This window comes from Anthonomus grandis, chromosome 22 (genome assembly GCF_022605725.1).
Source record: "Anthonomus grandis grandis chromosome 22, icAntGran1.3, whole genome shotgun sequence".
In the NCBI taxonomy this organism is placed as follows: domain Eukaryota; kingdom Metazoa; phylum Arthropoda; class Insecta; order Coleoptera; family Curculionidae; genus Anthonomus; species Anthonomus grandis.
This window is the reverse complement of record NC_065567.1, coordinates 7,113,170-7,132,724: the sequence shown is the minus strand read 5'-3', so window position 1 is coordinate 7,132,724 and position 19,555 is coordinate 7,113,170. Positions and strand designations below refer to the sequence as shown.

Sequence of the window (19,555 nt, the reverse complement as noted above, 5' to 3'; positions counted from 1 at the left end):
CATTCTGGTGCATAAAACATAATTGTAAATTTATAAAAAAATCTACATGGATAGTAAAGTTAATTAAAAAAAAATTATTTTGTATTTTTAACACCCTGTTGATCCGAAATAAGACATTTAGGATATACATTCATATAATTTTGTTAGTTATGAAAGTTTCTCGGCGGAGTTCTGGACACCCGGTATATATCAATCAATCAATTTTTGATGATTTAACGTGCAGTATTCCAATCCAATATCCTCGTTATTGATTATATTAAAAACCGACTAGCACTAGCCTAATGTTCACTATTTATTGCTTTGTTGAATCAACCCTTAAATTCGTAGTAATGATTATTGATTCAGCGTACATTGTCGTTACAGCTTATAATCTTAAAACTCCTGCGCCGGGTTAGTGGTAGAAAGTGTATCTTTTTCGTTTATAACCTTAATATTACTGATATAGTTAGAATATTTGTCGGAAGCTCGATCAACATTTTATTTAACATATATAGGATATTAACCTATTTTCTTATAGTTATAATTTAATTTGCGCTATTATTAAAAGAACTAAGAATAAATAAATTTATGCTGGGTTTATACAACTTTATAGTGATAACTCTACTCTTCATTCTTTTCTAATTGTATTCTTTCTAATTTGTATTGTCATTTTGACTTATGAAGTTCTATAAAAGCACTTTATTTAAAATCTATTATTTATGAAACCGTGAAATAAACTAAACATTATCCCAATATTAACTGTAACAAAGAAAACTCGATAAACTTCAAGATAACCAGCTTGGGCGTAAAGTTGACGGCACTTACGCAGTTTAATTTTTTCCATAATTTCCTACATAAGAGTTGAAATTTGTCAACTTTTATGTCTTAATTGTGAGTTAAGAATTATGAGAATAAACTCAACATTATGTGACAACTTATCTGGATTTAAAGGAACACAAATGTGTGTAGTAGATTGTAAAATAAGGAAGCTGCACTACAAAAAAAAGAACAGTACAGAATATATTAAAATAACTTACGATTTACATTTTTATAACAATAATTTTTACTTTTAGTGAGCTCACAATATGGCCATAAAGCAAAGAGTGCTTTTGGACTAGAAGACATCGACAACATATCTGAAATTAACAATAGTACTTTTTTGGGGAATTATAACAACTTGTTTAACGCTTCAAGTATAAATTTACTGGTTCCTAAAACAAAAGATGCAGCTAACAATTTCAGAAAAAGTAAAATCCATAATGAAAATTTGCCTGAAATCGCAAACCTCGCCCAATACAGGTTGGTTACAGGTATGTATGTATTTAAGATTTTTAATAAATTCGATACCAGGTATCATTGAAATCGTTATATCGGCCACTGTTCATGCGTTTGATATACATTTAACATATAAACAAAGGCCTCTGGGATGGGGGAACGTAAAAGATGAAATGAGAGTATATTGAGGAACTAGAAATCGATCATTTGTAGCTATATGTTTGCACACCAATTATACCAGTTTTCCAGTCTCTGCCGAACAGATTACCCCATTACCGATACCCAAAAAAGGAAGAAAGACGGAGCACATAGATTACCGTCTGATTGCTTTAGTCCCGGCCATCGGGAAGGTAATGGAGAAATTTGTCAAGCAGCAAATTTTGAAATACCCACACCATTAGCGACCGCCAGTATGGATTTCACACGGATCTACTCCTAATCCGTTGGCCTTTATCAGGCATTTTGGACCGAGGCTATTGAGAAATATGGTAAATCCCGTGCAATAGCTTCGGATATGTCAAAGGCATTTGATAGGGTATGGCATGAAAGCCCCTTAAACAAACTATTATTATAGTTTGCCACCAACTCTCGTTGCATGGCTTAGAAGCTCCCTCGAAAACCAATCCATCCAGGTTGTCGTTAATTGACACGTCGCAGAGGTTTCAAATTAACGCCGGTGTTCTTTATCTATGCATCTTGCCCCTACCCTTTTGCTGTTATATATCAACGTTCTTTTCGACAAGACTTTTAATCCAATTTACAGCTTTGCTGATGACAGTATATTAATACTTCGGTCGCCAGGTAATAACTATTAATGATATTAGAGTTATAATTATTAGATAACGATTTTAACATCATTGGAAGTGGGGTGAGTGCACTCTGATTGAGTTAAACGCAGCTAAGACTCAGGTTGTGTTACAAAGAAGGCTGCCTCTGTCGGACCAAGCCGTCTTTAAAACAAATATGCTCATACACCGCAATAGCTTGCAATATTTTACAATTCATTTATCTCTTGAATATTGCTATCACATATGGAGCTCCGAACCCAAACTGATGCTGGCTAATCGCACCTAATTGGTTGCTCTACTAGTTACTATGGAACAATAGGTACAAGATGGGGTCTAAAACCCCACGTTCTCCAGTGGCTTTATACTGCAGTCATACGACCGAGAATCTCGTACGGATCCGTGGTATGGTGGCCAGCCGTATTGAAGGTCATCAACGCCCAAAAGCTGACCAGACTGCAAAGACTGGTCTCCTTGGAAATTACTGGAGCCATGAGAACAACACCTGCGGCACCACTAAATATTCTTCTTGGGCTACCGGACCTCTCAGTCTGGATTGAGAGGGAAGCCATGGCGGCGCATAAGAGGATGAATGATAGCGGAGAGTGGCGCAATGTTCACTTAGGACAAGGCCATATGACGATTGCTCTCAGGATGTGTAAGAACATACCAATTCTGACATCCAGATGCACTACAGAAAGTGGCAAACTAAGGTTAAAGAAGGGGTTTCAAGTCAAAATCCCGACAAGGGAAGAATGGTCGGTGAACCAAAATAAAGAGACAAGTGGTTTCCAGGCCTGGTACACAGATGGATCATGGATGAAAAGCACCAATTCGACCGGAGCCGGAGTGTACAGGATGGAAACGAACACAGGGGAATCCTTTCCGCTAGGGAAACACACCACAGTTTTCCAAGCGGTGTTTGCTATACTTGAAGTAGCAAACAAACGAGAGGCATTGGAAGGTAACGGGGGGATTTGCATCTACTCTGATAGTCAAGCTGCCCTCAAGGTGATTCAGAAATCCAGGGCCAGCTCAGCGCTAGTCCAGGAATACAGAGACGCATTGAAAAGGCTTGCAGCACACAGGGAAGTGAGACTGAGGTGGGTCCCAGGACACCAGGGTGTCGAGGGCAATGAGCGAGCCGACGAACTGGCAAGACAAGGTTCCGTTAACCCCTTTGTAGGCCCCGAACCTTGTCTCGGTCTTAGCAAAAAAACAAATCTCCCAGGCACTTAATAATTGGGCCTGAAAAAGGATTGGAGGATAGAAGGATGTAGACAGGCCAAGGAAATGATACCAGACCATGACGGATCTAAAGCAAGGCGACTGCTAACAAAGATCCGATAGAGTATCAAAGACTTGATGGGAATCCTGCCTGTGCACAATAGTTTAAACAGGCATCTACACCTTATTGGTATAAGAGAAAGCCCATTCTGTCCGAATTGCGGTACAGGGGAGTAAACTTTATACCACATAGTAGGTATCTGTGATAGGTGGAGTCGCCTGAGAAGGAAAACTTTCGGAGCAACGAGCAACGGGAAGATCTTTAAGATCTGGACTGGGACAATGTGCAAGCCTTTATTAAAAGGACGGGCCGACTCAGTGAAGACCGCGCATTGGGAGTGGAGGCGTGGGGGTGGGCGATTCTGGGGTTGGCGAAAAGGGACTGTTTAGGCCTACTTGCCGAGCTCTAGCTCCTCCACCCTTACTACTACTACTACTACTATGGAGAAATTCAACTCGCGATTGGACGTAGAACTCGCTTGCCCATACATGGCATTTGGTGTAACTATATTAGTTGTGTAATATATATCAAAATTTTACATGCTGATTGCAGGCATTTTATGAATGAGATCAGCTCTTTTTTTATTTACAACTGCATCTTCCTTAACCATACCTCGTAGCTGCAGGTTGGTTGGCCAGCCAATATTTTAAGAAATTTTAAATTAAGTAAATTTTACAAGATCAGCAATTTATTTAAATCAGAATGTTTTTAAGTCCTACGTTATTTACCTATTGTTTCTTGTCTCGCAGCTCTAATTGAAAAGTAAACATCTCCAAAAATTATAGGTAATCCATTCCAGCGACTAAGGAACACTTTAAACAAAAATGATCTATACCCACAACAAATACTAACTGTAGACGTCGCTCTAGGATCAGAACTTATATTGGCATCAGAAACTAGAGGAGAAGTATATTTTGAGATTTTCAATCATGCTGATACAACTCAATTTGTGTCCTTCACTTGCAGCGATTCCAAGTACATTTTACAAAGTTTGTCTACGTATAGGTAAAGTTTATTTAAAATTATATGAAAGCATAAATTTATATATTTAGTAACTAGATTTCTATAACATTTTATAAGTTAATGAGTATGACAGGGAACATATGCATATATCATATTTAACAGCATTTTCTTTTATGATGGAAAACATAAATATGTATATTGTTTGGCTACTGAATCGAAAATGGCTACGAAAGGAATTCGGACAAAAATTTTCGACGTTGGCCAGAGCTCAATTGGAAAAGAGGATTTGAGCTGAGCGGGATTATTTTAACTTAAAATTCAAGGTTATACAATGATAAAAAAATATAGAAAATATTTCTGGGGATTGTAATTTGATCTTTAAAGCTATTTCTGTATTTAATATCTATATATTTTTTCCACTAGATACAATATAAAGTGAAAATTTTTGCAAAGATTTTTTCCACATCGGTTAAACCCGCAATGTCACGGGAAAGGGTTAGGTCGATACGCTCTATAATCGCATTTAGATGCGAAGTTTGTAACAAATCGGAAATCATCACTTTGCTTACCGTTCCTTTTATCTTCTTTGACCTGGCAACCCATTGTGCAGGTTCAAGGACAGCAGCTGACTAAGGTCTAATCAATAACGTCATGAAGAAGCAATAAATTATGATAAAGCTCTAATTTATAATGGGAAATGGGAACGGCATCTGAAATTGCTCGGGATGGTCTTGGAATGGCCCTTAAAACTTAATACTTCGCTAAAGACTCGGTTTAAGATCTGGCGTAAGACCTTACCTAAGATCTCACTTAAGACTTGGTTAAGGACCCGTCATAAAACCCTAAAATTAACACGTGAAATTTGACGGCCTTAAAAACCATGAGAAAACGTTTGACAAAAAATAGGAATCAAGCTTACCTCACGATGTTGGAGGGTCTTTTATAAAGTGTATTAAAGTAATCTTTCACCTTACAAGGCTAGTGTCGCCATGAGGTAACTATGAGGTCGAATCCCAACCTTGATCAATTCGAACTTGTTAACCTGAAGACCACACCATTTGGAAAGAAAGCCAATACGCAGTTTCTGGGTACCGCTTGGATAGATAATCCCCGGCAGGCCCAGTTTTACAAGAATTGACAATACAACGTTGCCTTGTTTAGCTTTAAATTGCAGCGTACGAAAATTAATCTAAGCCCAAAAGGCAAAGTATTCAAAGTACAGGAAAAACAATGGCAACAACAGCGCGGTATCGAAAATGCCAATACATAAAAGTTGATCATTGAGCATGGCGCACGTGACCAGTAATAAAGACAGACAGACAGAAAAATCACGTTAGTCAAAGAGCGAGAGAGAGAAAAAAGAACCTGATTCCAGTAAATTGTTTAAAATTCAAAGCGAAGAACAGCTAACGCCATCTAGGAGTTATTATTTTTACAATGCCATTAACTACAGACTAGATATCGCGATCAGTACTATTCATAGAATATTAAATTATTACATTATAAAAACAACCAAAACAATAAAAACGCTACAATGTTATGGCACTAAGACTTTGTAAGACATGTCTACTTCCCATAAAATAGACATGTGTATGAGAGAGAATGATGTTTTTAAATTCATTATAAAATAAGATGAAAAACAAACTTTTTCCAGATTTTTGTTTTTCTCGGATATTTCTAAAAGTAATCGATTTGTTTATTTACCAGCCAAGCGCCATCTTTTTGATCCGATTTGTATCCTTTAAAATTAATCTTTACCTGCGTATTAACGACCTTATTTCAAACACTTTCAAACACACGTATAGTTTACTGAAAAATAATTATAAATAAAACATATTTACTAAACAAGAATTACATATTCCTTTTTTTATAAATATCCATTAGATATTTAAAAAAGAATGCATGTCTTTACATTTTATTTAATTTTGTCCGCAATCCCCTATCTTTCGAAGCACTGTGCATAGCTGCAGATTGGATTTCCAAAACAAACCTAGCGGTATAGTAACGTTCGTAAAATTATTAAAACATATGTGTATGTATGTACTATGGCTGCATAATTTCTTGGGTGCCGAGAAGGTATACATTAACATGCAATACAAAAGCATAAGAAAAGCATTAGGTTAAAAAAAATTAGAATGCTTCACATATTTCTCACTTGTCCTGACCGCTGCAGGAGAAAAATGTTTTTGTGTAGTGAGCGCACGATCACAGCTTTCGATCGCCCCGATGGTACATTCAACTACATTGCAATTATCAAACTCTAGTTAGTAGAGAAGGAATAGGAAAAATGCTGACTTACATTTTTATTTCAACATGTTTACTTAGATTTCTTATCGCAGGTTATAAATTGATTCCTGCACCCAAGATTTGAGTTTGACAGACCTGTATAATATTTTTGATGGTTGATATTTAAATTAACTCCAACCACAGATTTACTTATAATTATTAACTTAAACTGGTACCATAATCTAGTTCCTTTTTTTTTGTATTTGCAGTTTTTTAAATAAGATTTTACACGAATCTTTATTAGTTACTACTTTGATATAATTGTGATAATACGGAATGTCAGAATAACATAAATCCATTAAATACCAAATTTTTAATATTGTATACATATGTAATATTTATTTTTTACGGATTTCAGAATATCCTTGAAACCTTTTGAAAGTACCCTAGTAATACTTTATGTACATACATATTCGGGTATTTATCAGGACGAAATAACGTTCACTGCAAGAACTGGGACGTTACGCATTCAGAAAAGAGTTCTTATAGATGTTAGAACACATCTAGAACAATACGAAAATACATTATATGCTGACTGGAAGTATACAAGTGACTGCACTGGAATTCTATATTCCCAATGCAGTTCAGCTTCATGGAGGATTGAGATAACTGCTCACGCTCCTGGATCAGGTACAGTACTTAGCTATTAACAGGCATAAAACAAATTAAAGTATAAGACTTTTTTTTAATTTTAGGCAGTACGCCTTGCTTGTTATCACTTCTATGTATTATTATTTCATAGTTCAATAAAATAACAACTAAACAAGGTGTTTAATCCAATTACATAGTTTAAAAGCATTTGATTATTTTGACCTGAATTGTTACAATACCACTTATTGGGTCCGGTAAAGTTAAAGGGACGTCTAAAAACCGATTTATTTTTACATAGAATGTTGAGTTTGAACATTTTATTGATAAAAAAGTGAGAATGAAGTAAAAAAATGCAAAATTTTAAAAATCATAAAGGATTTTCTAGTTACGTATAATTCACAATTACACCTGGCTTAACTACACTCTATTTGCGACTAGCCATCACGTTGATCATTATATATGCTATTAATTTAAATTTAAAGCCTTAAGTAACTAGATTCTGTAACTTAAAAAGATTAACATCACTTCTTTAGGTCATAAGTACAAATTTCCACGCGCAAATCAGGAATATCAAATATGTAAATACGGTTAATTCATAAATAAAAAAGACTGTCAAATGTCACTTACGTCAACAAATATTATTTTATTATTTATTGGGAGTAGCTACTGTACTAGTACGATTATCGTAATTTTCTGTATTTCTTTCTCTTTCTTATAATATATGCACACGTGGCGGTTGCCCAGAGTGCGCATGCAAGACGGGCGCGCACATGGGACTGTGTGGTTGGCGCATATGTGGAGTTGGGATTGCAAAACAAGATTGGAACCTTGGGTTGGCGCTAAATAGTGGGTTAGGTAGTCGTTTGAGTCCTATTTAGGGAATGGGATAATAGAAAATGGGTTTTTTTTGTATTTGTATACACATTTTACAGTTTTTGTATACACATCTACACGGGACGCCAGCCCGTAGCTCTTAGATTATAGTTTTGGATATAAGTTCTTATGGTTGCGCTTAGTTATTTATATCAATGTTTTATTAATAAAGATATTTATTGTCTTGACTATAAGTTAATTTACATTGAACCTCGTCGTTATTAATTACCTATTAAGTGTATACTTATAATATATTAAATTACATAAAATATCAAATAATTGAAATAAATAATAGCCATTTTTAACACCTGATCAATGTGTTTTGTTCATGTAATATAAAATCTAACTATTATATGCCTTTATTATCTAAAATTGAGCCCACAGTCAACCCATCCAACTAAAAAGTGTTCCAGACAAAACCAAAAAGTACTACTGGGGACATAGTGAAGCCACTCCCATTTTTGTCAATAAGGTTGTTGTTTTATTTTTCGTGTGTGTAAATTACAAAATATGTTGTTATAGAGGTACAAAGCGATAAAGAATCCTATAAATTTACAATTTTTACAAAATCAAAAGCTAAAAAACCTTGTGCAAGCCGGCAATAATTACGTATTTAACGTATGTAGAAAAATCTTCATAATTTCCAAAGTTTTGTATTTTTTCCAATCATCCTCACTTTTTTTATCAATATTTTGATCACACTCAACATTCTATGTAAACATTTTCAAAAATAAATTGGTTTTTAGACGTCCCTTTAACTTTACCGGACCCCACTTATTTAACGCAGACAAGAAGATTTTTTATGAAATCTTGATATGTTAAGCAAAATATTTCAGAATCCCAAATGAAGGCGTTAATATTTTTAATATAATTAAATATATTTATCCCAATCGAGAATCCACTACGCGTCATCCCATTTGATGGTATTTCGTTATTATAGCCCGTCCGTAGTACATAAAACCTTTAGGCTATGCTGTATAAATATTCGGGTTACCACAAAGCCCGCTGGCTATCTTATATTACTTAACTTCTTAGTGCGGGTAAACACGATTCAGTTTCAACGAATTCGGTAGAAACGCAGCGGTCCGCATTGGTAAGACAACACATACATAGGTTTAAATAGGAGGCGATACACGATGCGTTAGCACCGCATCGACGGAAGAGAAACGCAGCTTGCTGCGGTAGCAAAGGACGACAGGATGGTCCTAGCCAACACATGCTTAAATGTATCGCGATACACGTTCCGGTTGTAACGCACATTTTTAGACATTTTCACCTAAATTATTACATTAAACATCTTGTTTAACCACAGTTAACAATTCGCCAAATGATGTTTAAGAAATTCTGTAATAATTGGAAAACTTATCATTATACTGCCGAATATTTGTACAAAATTTGTCGATTTTTTTTCTACACCACTTTCAAAATATGGATGCCTTCAATGTTTACGTTATACTGACTTTTTGCAAAAAATTTCTGCTTCAAGACCACAAGTCATTTTTAGCAATAACATTGTTTCTTGATGAAGGTCTCGAAGCAATTAAATTTTGATAGTAATTCCAGTCTCCAAATGGTTTAAATGAGAAAAATCAACACAGTCTTTATTTTCCTTATCATAAATAATTATATAAAAGTTTCTTTTATATAAGAAACAATATAACTTCAAGAAGGTGGTATTGCGCACTTAATGATGAATACGACCTATTATTGCTAGATAATGGGATTGCAGCTGATAATATGGTATATTGGAACTTCCTTCAACAATAATTTCCTTCTTCTTTCCGTGCCATCTTCAATGAAGGTTGGCCATCACCTGGCAAATGCATATCTAATAATTTACTAGAATATAAAAAATATCTACCTAGTATGTCCTTCTCTGGTAAACGTAAATTCTAATCAAAGGTGTAAATGTCAACAAGATCATTTTCATATCGACTTATCTATGGAAGGAAATAAACTACAGTTATACTACAAGCAACCCAACATATGTATAATGGTGCTAAGATTATATTTTTTTAAGTTTGAAATGAGTTTCTACCCAGCATTAAAAAAATGCATATGGATACTAACATTCGGTTTCATATGAAAATGCAAGAGTATAATAATTGTACAACGTTAATAATTAACAACAACATTAATAATCCGTTTGGTCCCACTACATCGGAGTCCACCGTATCTAATACTTTAGACACGCATTTCGTCAACCAAGTTTGAAGTATCAGTAAATGATTAATTAAAAGAGATGCGAGTGTTAATTAATAAGTTTTTATTTTGATGTCCAGTGGTTTAAAATTCATCTGCCTTGAATATAAGATTTCATACTGAAAAATACAAAATGTGGGAGAAAATATCCGTAGGAAAGAATTATAGCTTACTTTTCTTTTAAATATTTCATTATGACAATTGCTGAGAATTTGGGAAAAAATATATATTTTGATACTGACTATTGCTCATTCTTGAGAAAGGTGTCTGTGCCGAGATCTATTTTGTTTGTATCATACGTTGACGTAAACGAAATTTAAAAAATATTAATATCACTCCATAGATACTAATGGCATTTCATTCGACTTACTTAAGAATCTTTCAGATTCTATACTTGTAGAGTTATGTTTAATAATAAACATTTCTTTTATGAAGGGACTTTTTCCTAATAGTTTGCGGCCAGCTGGTGAAAGCTGTGCACAAATTATTAGCTCTTTTTACTAACAGCTCTTTTAAGGGACAGTGACACTGATAATCTCTCCTGTTTTCCACTCTTTTAAAAATAATCGAACAAGTTAGAATGACTTTATTTCTTAAGAAGCATGATTTGATTTTTGGTTCAGGGGCACTAGTGATACAGTTTTTAATCTTTTGGAGAAACTTCATTTTGGTTTGAACTGGAGAGAGATGGCTACGCCGGTATTTCATGATTTTCCTAATGTATTTGACTGTGGGGATCGCAAAATACTGCTCCAAAGTTAGCTTGTTATGGATTTAGTGGTGTGTACTTTAAAGTGACTTGACTAATATCCAACAAATAGATGACAGCTGGTTAAGAGGCAACTCAGTATTTTATCTGTGAAGTACATCGATTTTGGGATTTTCCAAGGGTAGTAGTATTTTTATAGAATCTTTAATCACATCAATGACCTAGCGTCCAGTAGCATGAATGGATCGTTATTTGCGGATGACACTACTATTTTGTGGCTAGGATTAAATACCACTATCTCAGGTAGCAAAAAAAAGCGGACGCATTGAAGACATCATATTGACGTCCTTAGGACCTTGAACTAATCTACAAATGTCACATCCAAAATCACGTCTTAAGAGGCTTGATTTTGACGGTGAGACGTACTAAATAAGGGCTAAAAGACGTAGGACGACCTTTAAAGACTACTTTAGGATATTTAAAATGACGATTGAGTTTCTTGAATATTGAAAAAAAAATAACTGTTACTCAAATTCCAAATATATATTTATTTATTCATTTGTAACTGTAACAAAATAAAACTGATATTCGTTGGTTAATTTTCTTAAGCAAACATTTGGTTCAAAAATACTGATAACTTTTAATTTTAATAAAAGGAAGTGCGCGCTCAAAAATATACCATGTTTTCCTATAACTTTTTGTTAATCTATAAATAAGATTAGATCAAGATGACATGCTGTAAACGCTGTTTAAAAGAAAACTTTGTTTGTGTAAACGGTATATATTTGAGAAGATGTTTACATTAAAAATACAAGTAAATGTAACATTTTTGATAAACAATTTGGTGTTTTCCATACACTTATGTAACAAATCTTTAAAACTGAATATTGTTTCTAAGGCGTACGAATAGAAATTAATAATTTTATTTTTTACCTTAAAATTCCACCTGTAAAAATTCAATTAAATCAAATAACAAAACGTGAAAAGGTTGATTGTCTTCACCAAATGGAGCTTATGAAAATAGACTGCTGCTGCACAAAGCCATAAAAAGTAAATTAATTTTAATGCACAATATGACGGCCCACCATGTCCATGAACACATGGTAGAATCAAGTAAAACAGCCATTAAAAAATATTAATTCCTGTCGATATTTAAACCCTTAAAATATGAAATAATACAAAGCGTTAGTGTGTGTTTATTGTACAGCAAATGTGATTCAGGTGATCCCAGATTCAGTTCTGGTCATTGTCTCTTCTTTTTTTATATTTTATTTACTTCAATATTTTGACTTTTTTTTTGTTAATGATTTACAAAATAGATTAAATAAATTTATAGAATTAGGTTATAAAAAATACACAATATTTAACTGTGATAAAAGAAAGTCTTTTTAAAGACCGCAAAGTAAACGTCATTGTGTATGACGGATACGAGCGATTGTGAGCAAAGTGACGTTCCTAAAATGACGTCGCTTAATGCCATTTGACGTCATCTTACTATCTAGGATATTGTGTGAGACAATAAATAATGATATTAAATTTATCGAAAATTGGTGCGATGCAAAGCAGCTTTTATTTAATATTACCAAATCAAATATTGTGGACATTTCAAAGTATTACTACAAATTTACTACAAACTTGTTCAGTTACAACTTTTAGTTGAAGTAAAAATTATAGTTTAAAGTTTGAAAAGTTGTAACAGAACAAGACATAATACTACAAATCCGAGTATATGTATCCCAAGGAGTACCTACCCTTACAAAAGACTCTATTATCACATTATGTATGAAGGTATTAAATTTGATAATGATTTGTCTATGGCATGCAAAATCATAAATAATTTAGCCATTCTGTGAATCAGTTGTTTCAAGCTATCTGCATTTGTCTTAATTATATTTGTCTTGGTTATTAATGTGATTTTTATTGCACATTCTTATTTTAGACTGACATATTTTATCTCAAGACTTTTTTTAAGTGACATTTATGCACCTAATTTTATTGTATTATTGTTTTGTTTTTTACTTTGTTTATAACTCATTATTCAAAAACAAGGCAGCATATTTTGATTAAGCTGCTAGGGTGTTAAAACTTATTAGCTTATGTGATTTTTATATACTACGGATTGTGGCCCGAGAAATCCTATTTAACACAAATAGCTAATCTTTAAAGTTTTAAGCTGATAATAGCTGTAACTTTCAATAAACTTTCAATTCTATACCAACTTCTAAATTTGTAGGTTTGATAAAGCTGTGCACTATTTTAAATACAGGGTGTTTCTTAACCTATACGCATAAACTTGGGAAATTATTGCTAATGATAAATAATGACTTATTTCGCTATTGTGAAAAAAAATTTAAGTAAAATATTTTTAGTTTCTGAGATAATTCTTTTTTTTCACAAAAATGTAATAACTTTATCAGGTGGAATTTTGTTTTCAAATTAAGAAGTAAACAAGTCCGGATGATGTTTATTATGTTTAGTAGTACCTACTTTGTTATCAGTTGATACAGTTGTAGTCGTATTGCGTTTTTTATTAAAATTATGCCGCATAATTTTTCAAATGAGGAACTAATGGACATGTTACTGGCATACGGGGAATCAAGACAAAACAGTGTGGCTGCAGCTAATCTTTATGCACAAAGGTTTCCTCATAGGTATCATCCATCGCGTGAAGCTTTTTTGCGTGTGGTTCAGCGGGGTAGAGAAACTGGAAATTTGCGGCCGAGGCCAGGGCAACATGGTGGAGCCATTAGACCTAGGCGCATTTTAAATCTGGAGAATTTGATTTTAGATATCATCGAAGAGCATAAGCACTAGAACAATTGCAACGCAATTTGGATTATCACCAGTCACAGTTTGGCGAATTTTAAGGCATGAATTACTCTATCCATTTCACGTCCAAAGGGTACAAGGTTTACTTTCAAGGGATCATGCGCTCGAGTAAACTTTTGCGAGTGGTTGTTACATCAGCAGCAATTAAACCCAAACTTTACCAGGAATATTTTAGCTACGGATGAAGCAATTTTCACACGCAATGGTATTCACAATTTTCGCAACACGCATTTTTGGGCAGTTAAAAAACCGCATGCCATTCGGCGAACAAACTTTCAACAACGATTTTCAGTAAATGTGTGGGCTGGAATTGTAAACGGAACACTTAGTGGCCCTTTCATTTTGGATAATCGTCTAACTGGTGCTCTTTATTTACAATTCTTGCGACAAAATTTGCCGGTACTCCTTGAAGAAGTCCCTCTTCACATTAGGCAGAATTTGTGGTTTTTTCACGATGGTGCTCCACCACATTTTGCGAGACCAGTGCGACGGCATTTGGATCGAATGTGCCCCAAACGATGGATAGACCGAGGTGCTCCAATTGGATGGCCTCCTCGATCACCCGACCTTAATCCGCAATTATGTATTGAAAGTCATGGAAATAACTTCGAACAGTTACTATAATAGCTAAATAAACATTTATTTTGGAGAATTTACGTTTTTTTTTAATTTTAATTAATAAGTCGTTTATCTCCGTAACTAAAACTATTTTACTATTTTTTTTTTCACTATTAGTCATTATTTGCCGTCAGCAATAATTTCCCAAGTTTATGCGTATAGGTTAAAGAAACACTCTGTATAAGTTTATGTGACAAAAATAATCAATTATTTTTAGGATTACTTCAACTAAATACAGAACCAAAAGGTATAACTATTCCTCTTGGGTACACTGTTGGAACTACTGAGGCAGTTACTGGATATTATAGTGAATCATGCTGTTATCCAGACTTAACAATAATTGCAGTTGATAGAAGAAAAAACAGAATAAGTTATAATGTGAATGCCTTTCGTAAGTATGAGGTTTTTTCTTTTAGTTTGATATATCTGTAAAGTAATAAATTAAACTCAAAGTCACAGGTCTCAAATAAATTGAATATAATATCAAAGGATTAGATGTGTTTCGCTTGTACTAAGCATCATTGGATCTTGTGTATTCACTAATAAAAAGAAAAAAAGAAAAACAACACTACAGTTAATAAAAATAGGTCGGAGACTAGATATCCCATGTTAAAAATAGAAAGAAAAAGATTTTTTTTTAGAGACTTTGAGTATTTAAAAAAGAGAAAGAAAAAGACTTGTTACTTGGGAGTTTAGTTTATTATTATTTAATTTAAGCCGATCTCTTTGAGAAAAAATGGACTATTTCTTCGAGTATGATATATCTGTGTGTGTAAAAAAATGTTCACTTTTATAATGTTTTAAGTCTCTTGAATAATTAGTAATTTAAGTATTTTTTTTAGATAATACACTTAGTGCAGGCATCATAGCTGCCATAGTCCTAGGTATTATTCTTTTTATAATTCTCTGTGCAGTTATAATATATCTAGTGGTAAGGCGATGGAAACATAAACGTGAATCTTATGAATTACCTACTTATCGTGGAAGAACTTTAAGCAGAACCAATTTTTGACAATTATTAAGGTCGATAATTATCGAACAGAACCAATTAGATATTTGGAATAATCTAGGATGAGTCGACCCTACAAGTAGTATATCCAAAGGACTATCTTTAGAAATGTTTAATTTAAGTTACTGGTTAACCATTAAAAAGCAGTTTTAAAATGTTTTAATACTTTTAAAGTTTTTTCATACATTTTTAAATGTAAAGAAATATTTAAATTTTATAAAACTTGTAAATATTTTAGGTCTTTTGGTTTTTACGTTATAAAAACTTATGATAAACCAAAAATTAGATGTAAGTTTTATATTATTCTTAATATTGGATTTATCCATAAATTTAATATAATCTATCTGTGGAACATCATGTTATTTATATCAGCTACAGTAATGAATTTATTAACTATAGTAATAAATGTTAATAGTTATAAAAAACAAATAAAAATACGTTTTCATCGTTTTTTGTTCAACCAATAATCAAAACTATAAATTTACCCATTCCAATTGATGAAAAGAATATATGTTAATAAATATCGACTTAGGGAAATGTCCAAATTTTTGTTCTTCAATTAGAAGATTATACAGGGAGTCCCGATGAATTGGAAATATTTGAAAATTTGGCAGCGTCGGGAAAAAATTAAAGGTAAAAGTATTTTTTTAAATATTTTCACTAATGCCGTGTTATTACATGTCCATCTAAAACCGACAACAATCATACGTACGGCAGTGTTTAATGCCTAAAGCAAAATGTTCCATTAAGGATGTCCTCATGTATTGCTTCAATATGTATTCAAATCTACCAAGCAAATTTAAATTACTTTATCTACTTTACTAAGTCACAACTGTCAATAATTTATCTTTGGTACATGAATTATGTTCTTTTATAGTATAACACCCTAGATGCAAGTTAAACAAATAAAGTTAAAAAGTTTCTTATTAATTTTCAACCATATTCAAACCCTTTTTTTAATCTTTATGAAAAATGTAAATAAATTAATTATTCTCATAATTTTTGTACTATTATTCTTTTATTTTGCAACTTTAGTCTTTCTTTTGCAATCATCTTTCATTTGCAACGCTATGATCATTTGCAACATCTGCACAGGGGGCAGAGGGGATATTTTGTTGATAAACATGATTTCCTTTAATAATATAAACTAAATTTTTTTATTTTTTTTAATATAACTAACTAGTCTCCGTCCGATTTTACCAATTTTAACTTAATTTCTACCCTTGACTTGTATCATGTAGTGTTGTTCTCTGGTTCTTTTTTCGTTCTTTTTATTAGTGAATACACAAGTGGATCTGATGATGCCTAGTAAGGGCGAAACACGTGTAATCCTCTGACTTTAATTTAATAAATTTGAGACCTGTACAGTTTATTTCTTTACTATTTAATGTAAGCCGGTCTCTTTGAGAAAAGATGGACCATTTCTTGAAATTTTTCACTTGTTCGAACCAGTAAACACTGAAAAATGTGTCCAAAAATGTACCTAGTGTCTGGTAGATATCGCGCGCGTTGTTAGTTAATCGAGATAACACCCGTATCTCCAAGAATTCTAGAGGAATTTTAGCAACATTTTCTCTACAGATTAACTATCAATAATTAAACTAATTTATGCTGGTTAGAGATCTCTACAAACTAAGGTTCTTTTGTAACAAATAATTAAAAACTTTTCTCTCTAATATATAATAAATATCTAAACGGATTTGAGATGGTTGCAAACCTTTACAATCGAAAGTTTTTTTGATAAAAAATTATTGAGTTGTTAGACTTTATAATATATAAACAGTATGGATAAAACTTTTCCTTATAGCCGTTTATATTTTTTAATATCTAACAATTCAATAATTTTTTACCAAAAATTGTTCGTCTGTAGATGTTTGTAACCACCGTAAATAAAAAAAAATTACTTATTCATTGTTAATATCTGGACAAAAAATTATTAAAATTCCTTGGCAATTATAGGAGATACGGGCAGTATATCGATTAAATAACAGCGGGTGCGGACTATAAATAAGTTGTTGGCAAATGTTGCGTTCTAGATGTAGTTGCTGGATATCGATCGGACCCTAACTTCATACATATGCAAAAATGTCTAGAAAAAACACAGAGTAGCAATATCGGATGCTTGCATTGTAAACATATAGGGTATGTACCGTTATCAACTGTCAGTACTGAATTTACTGGACGTCGTTCCGATATTTCTTTCAGTTTACTGATTCAGTACTGAATGACGTCATAAATGCGTCAGTGACGTCATTAATCTTTACTGGATTGACTGGGGATAAAAGCTACTGTAGGTACAGTAAAATAGTGGGGGAATGTCAAAACTGTCAGAAGTGTTGTTGATGTTGATTTCTTGAATCTTCTTGTTTACGTTGTGGGAATTATGTTCAAGCAGTTTGGTTGCAAAGATCATGTCTGAAATAATAATTGTGGTTTTAAAATGTTTAACAATAATAAAATTTACCACTTAAAAAGCTCTCATACAACGCACTAACCTGTTTGGGCTCTTTCGTATTCTTTTGGTGTAACTTCAATGTGGTATTCAAAATTATTTTCTGCGTCTATTATTCTTACCATCTTGCTTTTTCAGTCATATTTATTTTATAAATATGACTGAAAATGTGGTCAATGTGGTCTGGTTTAGTAAAGTAAAACACCGTACCGGAAAACAAAACAGAAACAGGTAATTTGGTTTTATAGGTTATGTTGTGGTTGTGAAAACAGTGCTGAAAACTTTTCCCTTTTTTTGGAGCAAAACAGCACGCTGTATAAAATCGGAACGACAAATTACAGTAAAATCAGCACAGTACAATCCTGTACTGACAGTTGAAAATGGTACATACCCTTAGTTATTCTGTGTTAGCAAGTTGCTTTTTCTATTAACTTTTTGTTTAGAATATTTTTTTATTCTGAAATGTTTGTTGATTAGTCTCAAAGTATATATTATTAGTTAGCAAATAAATAAAAATTTTAAAGAATACCTATTTTACCTTAGAACATTGAATACACTAGAATAAACACTGGCTGCTTTGGATTGAGCACAACATCTACACAGGGGGCAGAGGGGATATTTTGTTGATAAGCATGCTTAGTATTCCATGTTGCCAGTAATTACTCAATTTTAACAGAAGAAAATAAAGTGATATAATAAATTATTATAATTAGCAGAAACTGAGTTGCATTCTTTAATTAAAGCAAAGTAAAACTTGTTTAATAACCAAAACCATTTTGTACAATATTTACATTAAACACTAATATTAATTAATATTTTTAATTTGGATTCTTTAAATCACCAAATTTCCACACACAGCAGCAACACTGTAGATTTTGCCCAGAAATATTCGCAATAAAGGTATTTGGCAACTGCGCTCGTTGTTTACTTTTGCATGGTGCCCCCTTCTTACAGTATTAAAAGGGTGTTTTGAGTGTTTTCAATGCGTTTTTTTAATTAATATGGAGACTAAAAACTCAATTTTTTCTGAAAAATGATAAAGAAGTCTGAGGTGGGTCACATATATTGGAAAAATAGAAATTCAAATCGTTCCTTTCACAGGCGAGTTACGTGTCAATGGTGTCATCCTTCTAGGTTATCATATTATAGAAGACGGCATATTTGTGAAGTATCTATTAAGTATTGGATACCAAAATATTAATAAAAATGTGTAATTAAGTATATTATTATAATCTGGCAAATTTATTGCTTATTCGAACCGCAAAATTCGAAGAATTCGAAGTGCCGCAAAATTAATGTGTGCAAAAATGAAGGTAGTATCTGGTCGATATCCATCGATATCCAGCGATATCAAATTGAGAACGCAGCATGTCGTTTGCCAGCAACATATTTATAGTCGGCGCCCATTATTATTTAAACAGTATAATGGCCGTCCTCCTGGAATTCCAAAGGAGTTTTAATAATTTTTTGTCTAGATATTAACAATGGATAACTTAATCGGTTTATAGTGGGTATAAACTGCAACAAACTAAGGTTTTTATAAAAATTAATTAAAAGGTTAACTTCCAAAGGATTTGAATTAAACTTTTTTCTGTAATATATAATAAATATCTAAACGGATTTGAGATGAGTGCAAACCTCTACAAACGAAAGTTTTCTGATTAAAAATTATTGAGTTAGATGTTATAAACCGCTA

General features: G+C 32.9%; 2 protein-coding genes across 11 annotated transcripts in view; one reads left to right on the top strand and one right to left on the bottom strand.

Moving 5' to 3' along the window:
- Positions 1–19,555, bottom strand: part of LOC126748217 (phospholipase DDHD2) — a 63,539-nt gene that overhangs the window by 40,127 nt on the left and 3,857 nt on the right. The gene's annotated exons all lie outside the window — the stretch shown is intronic.
- Positions 1–19,555, top strand: part of LOC126748224 (uncharacterized) — a 63,824-nt gene that overhangs the window by 42,160 nt on the left and 2,109 nt on the right. For 6 of the 9 annotated variants that reach the window (XR_007664664.1, XR_007664663.1, XR_007664662.1 and 3 more), the window contains 2 exons: positions 1,053–1,289; positions 6,935–7,074. Coding sequence is in view for 4 of the 9 variants with exons in the window: in XM_050457310.1 (XP_050313267.1) it covers positions 1,053–1,289; positions 6,935–6,945 (248 nt within the window). In the remaining 5 variants the exon portion in view is untranslated. Of the gene's footprint in view, positions 1–1,052; positions 1,290–4,112; positions 4,333–6,934; positions 7,207–14,615; positions 14,790–15,240; positions 15,760–19,555 lie in introns of those variants that run through there. The other 3 variants (XM_050457307.1, XM_050457309.1, XM_050457308.1) reach the window with 2 other exon arrangements.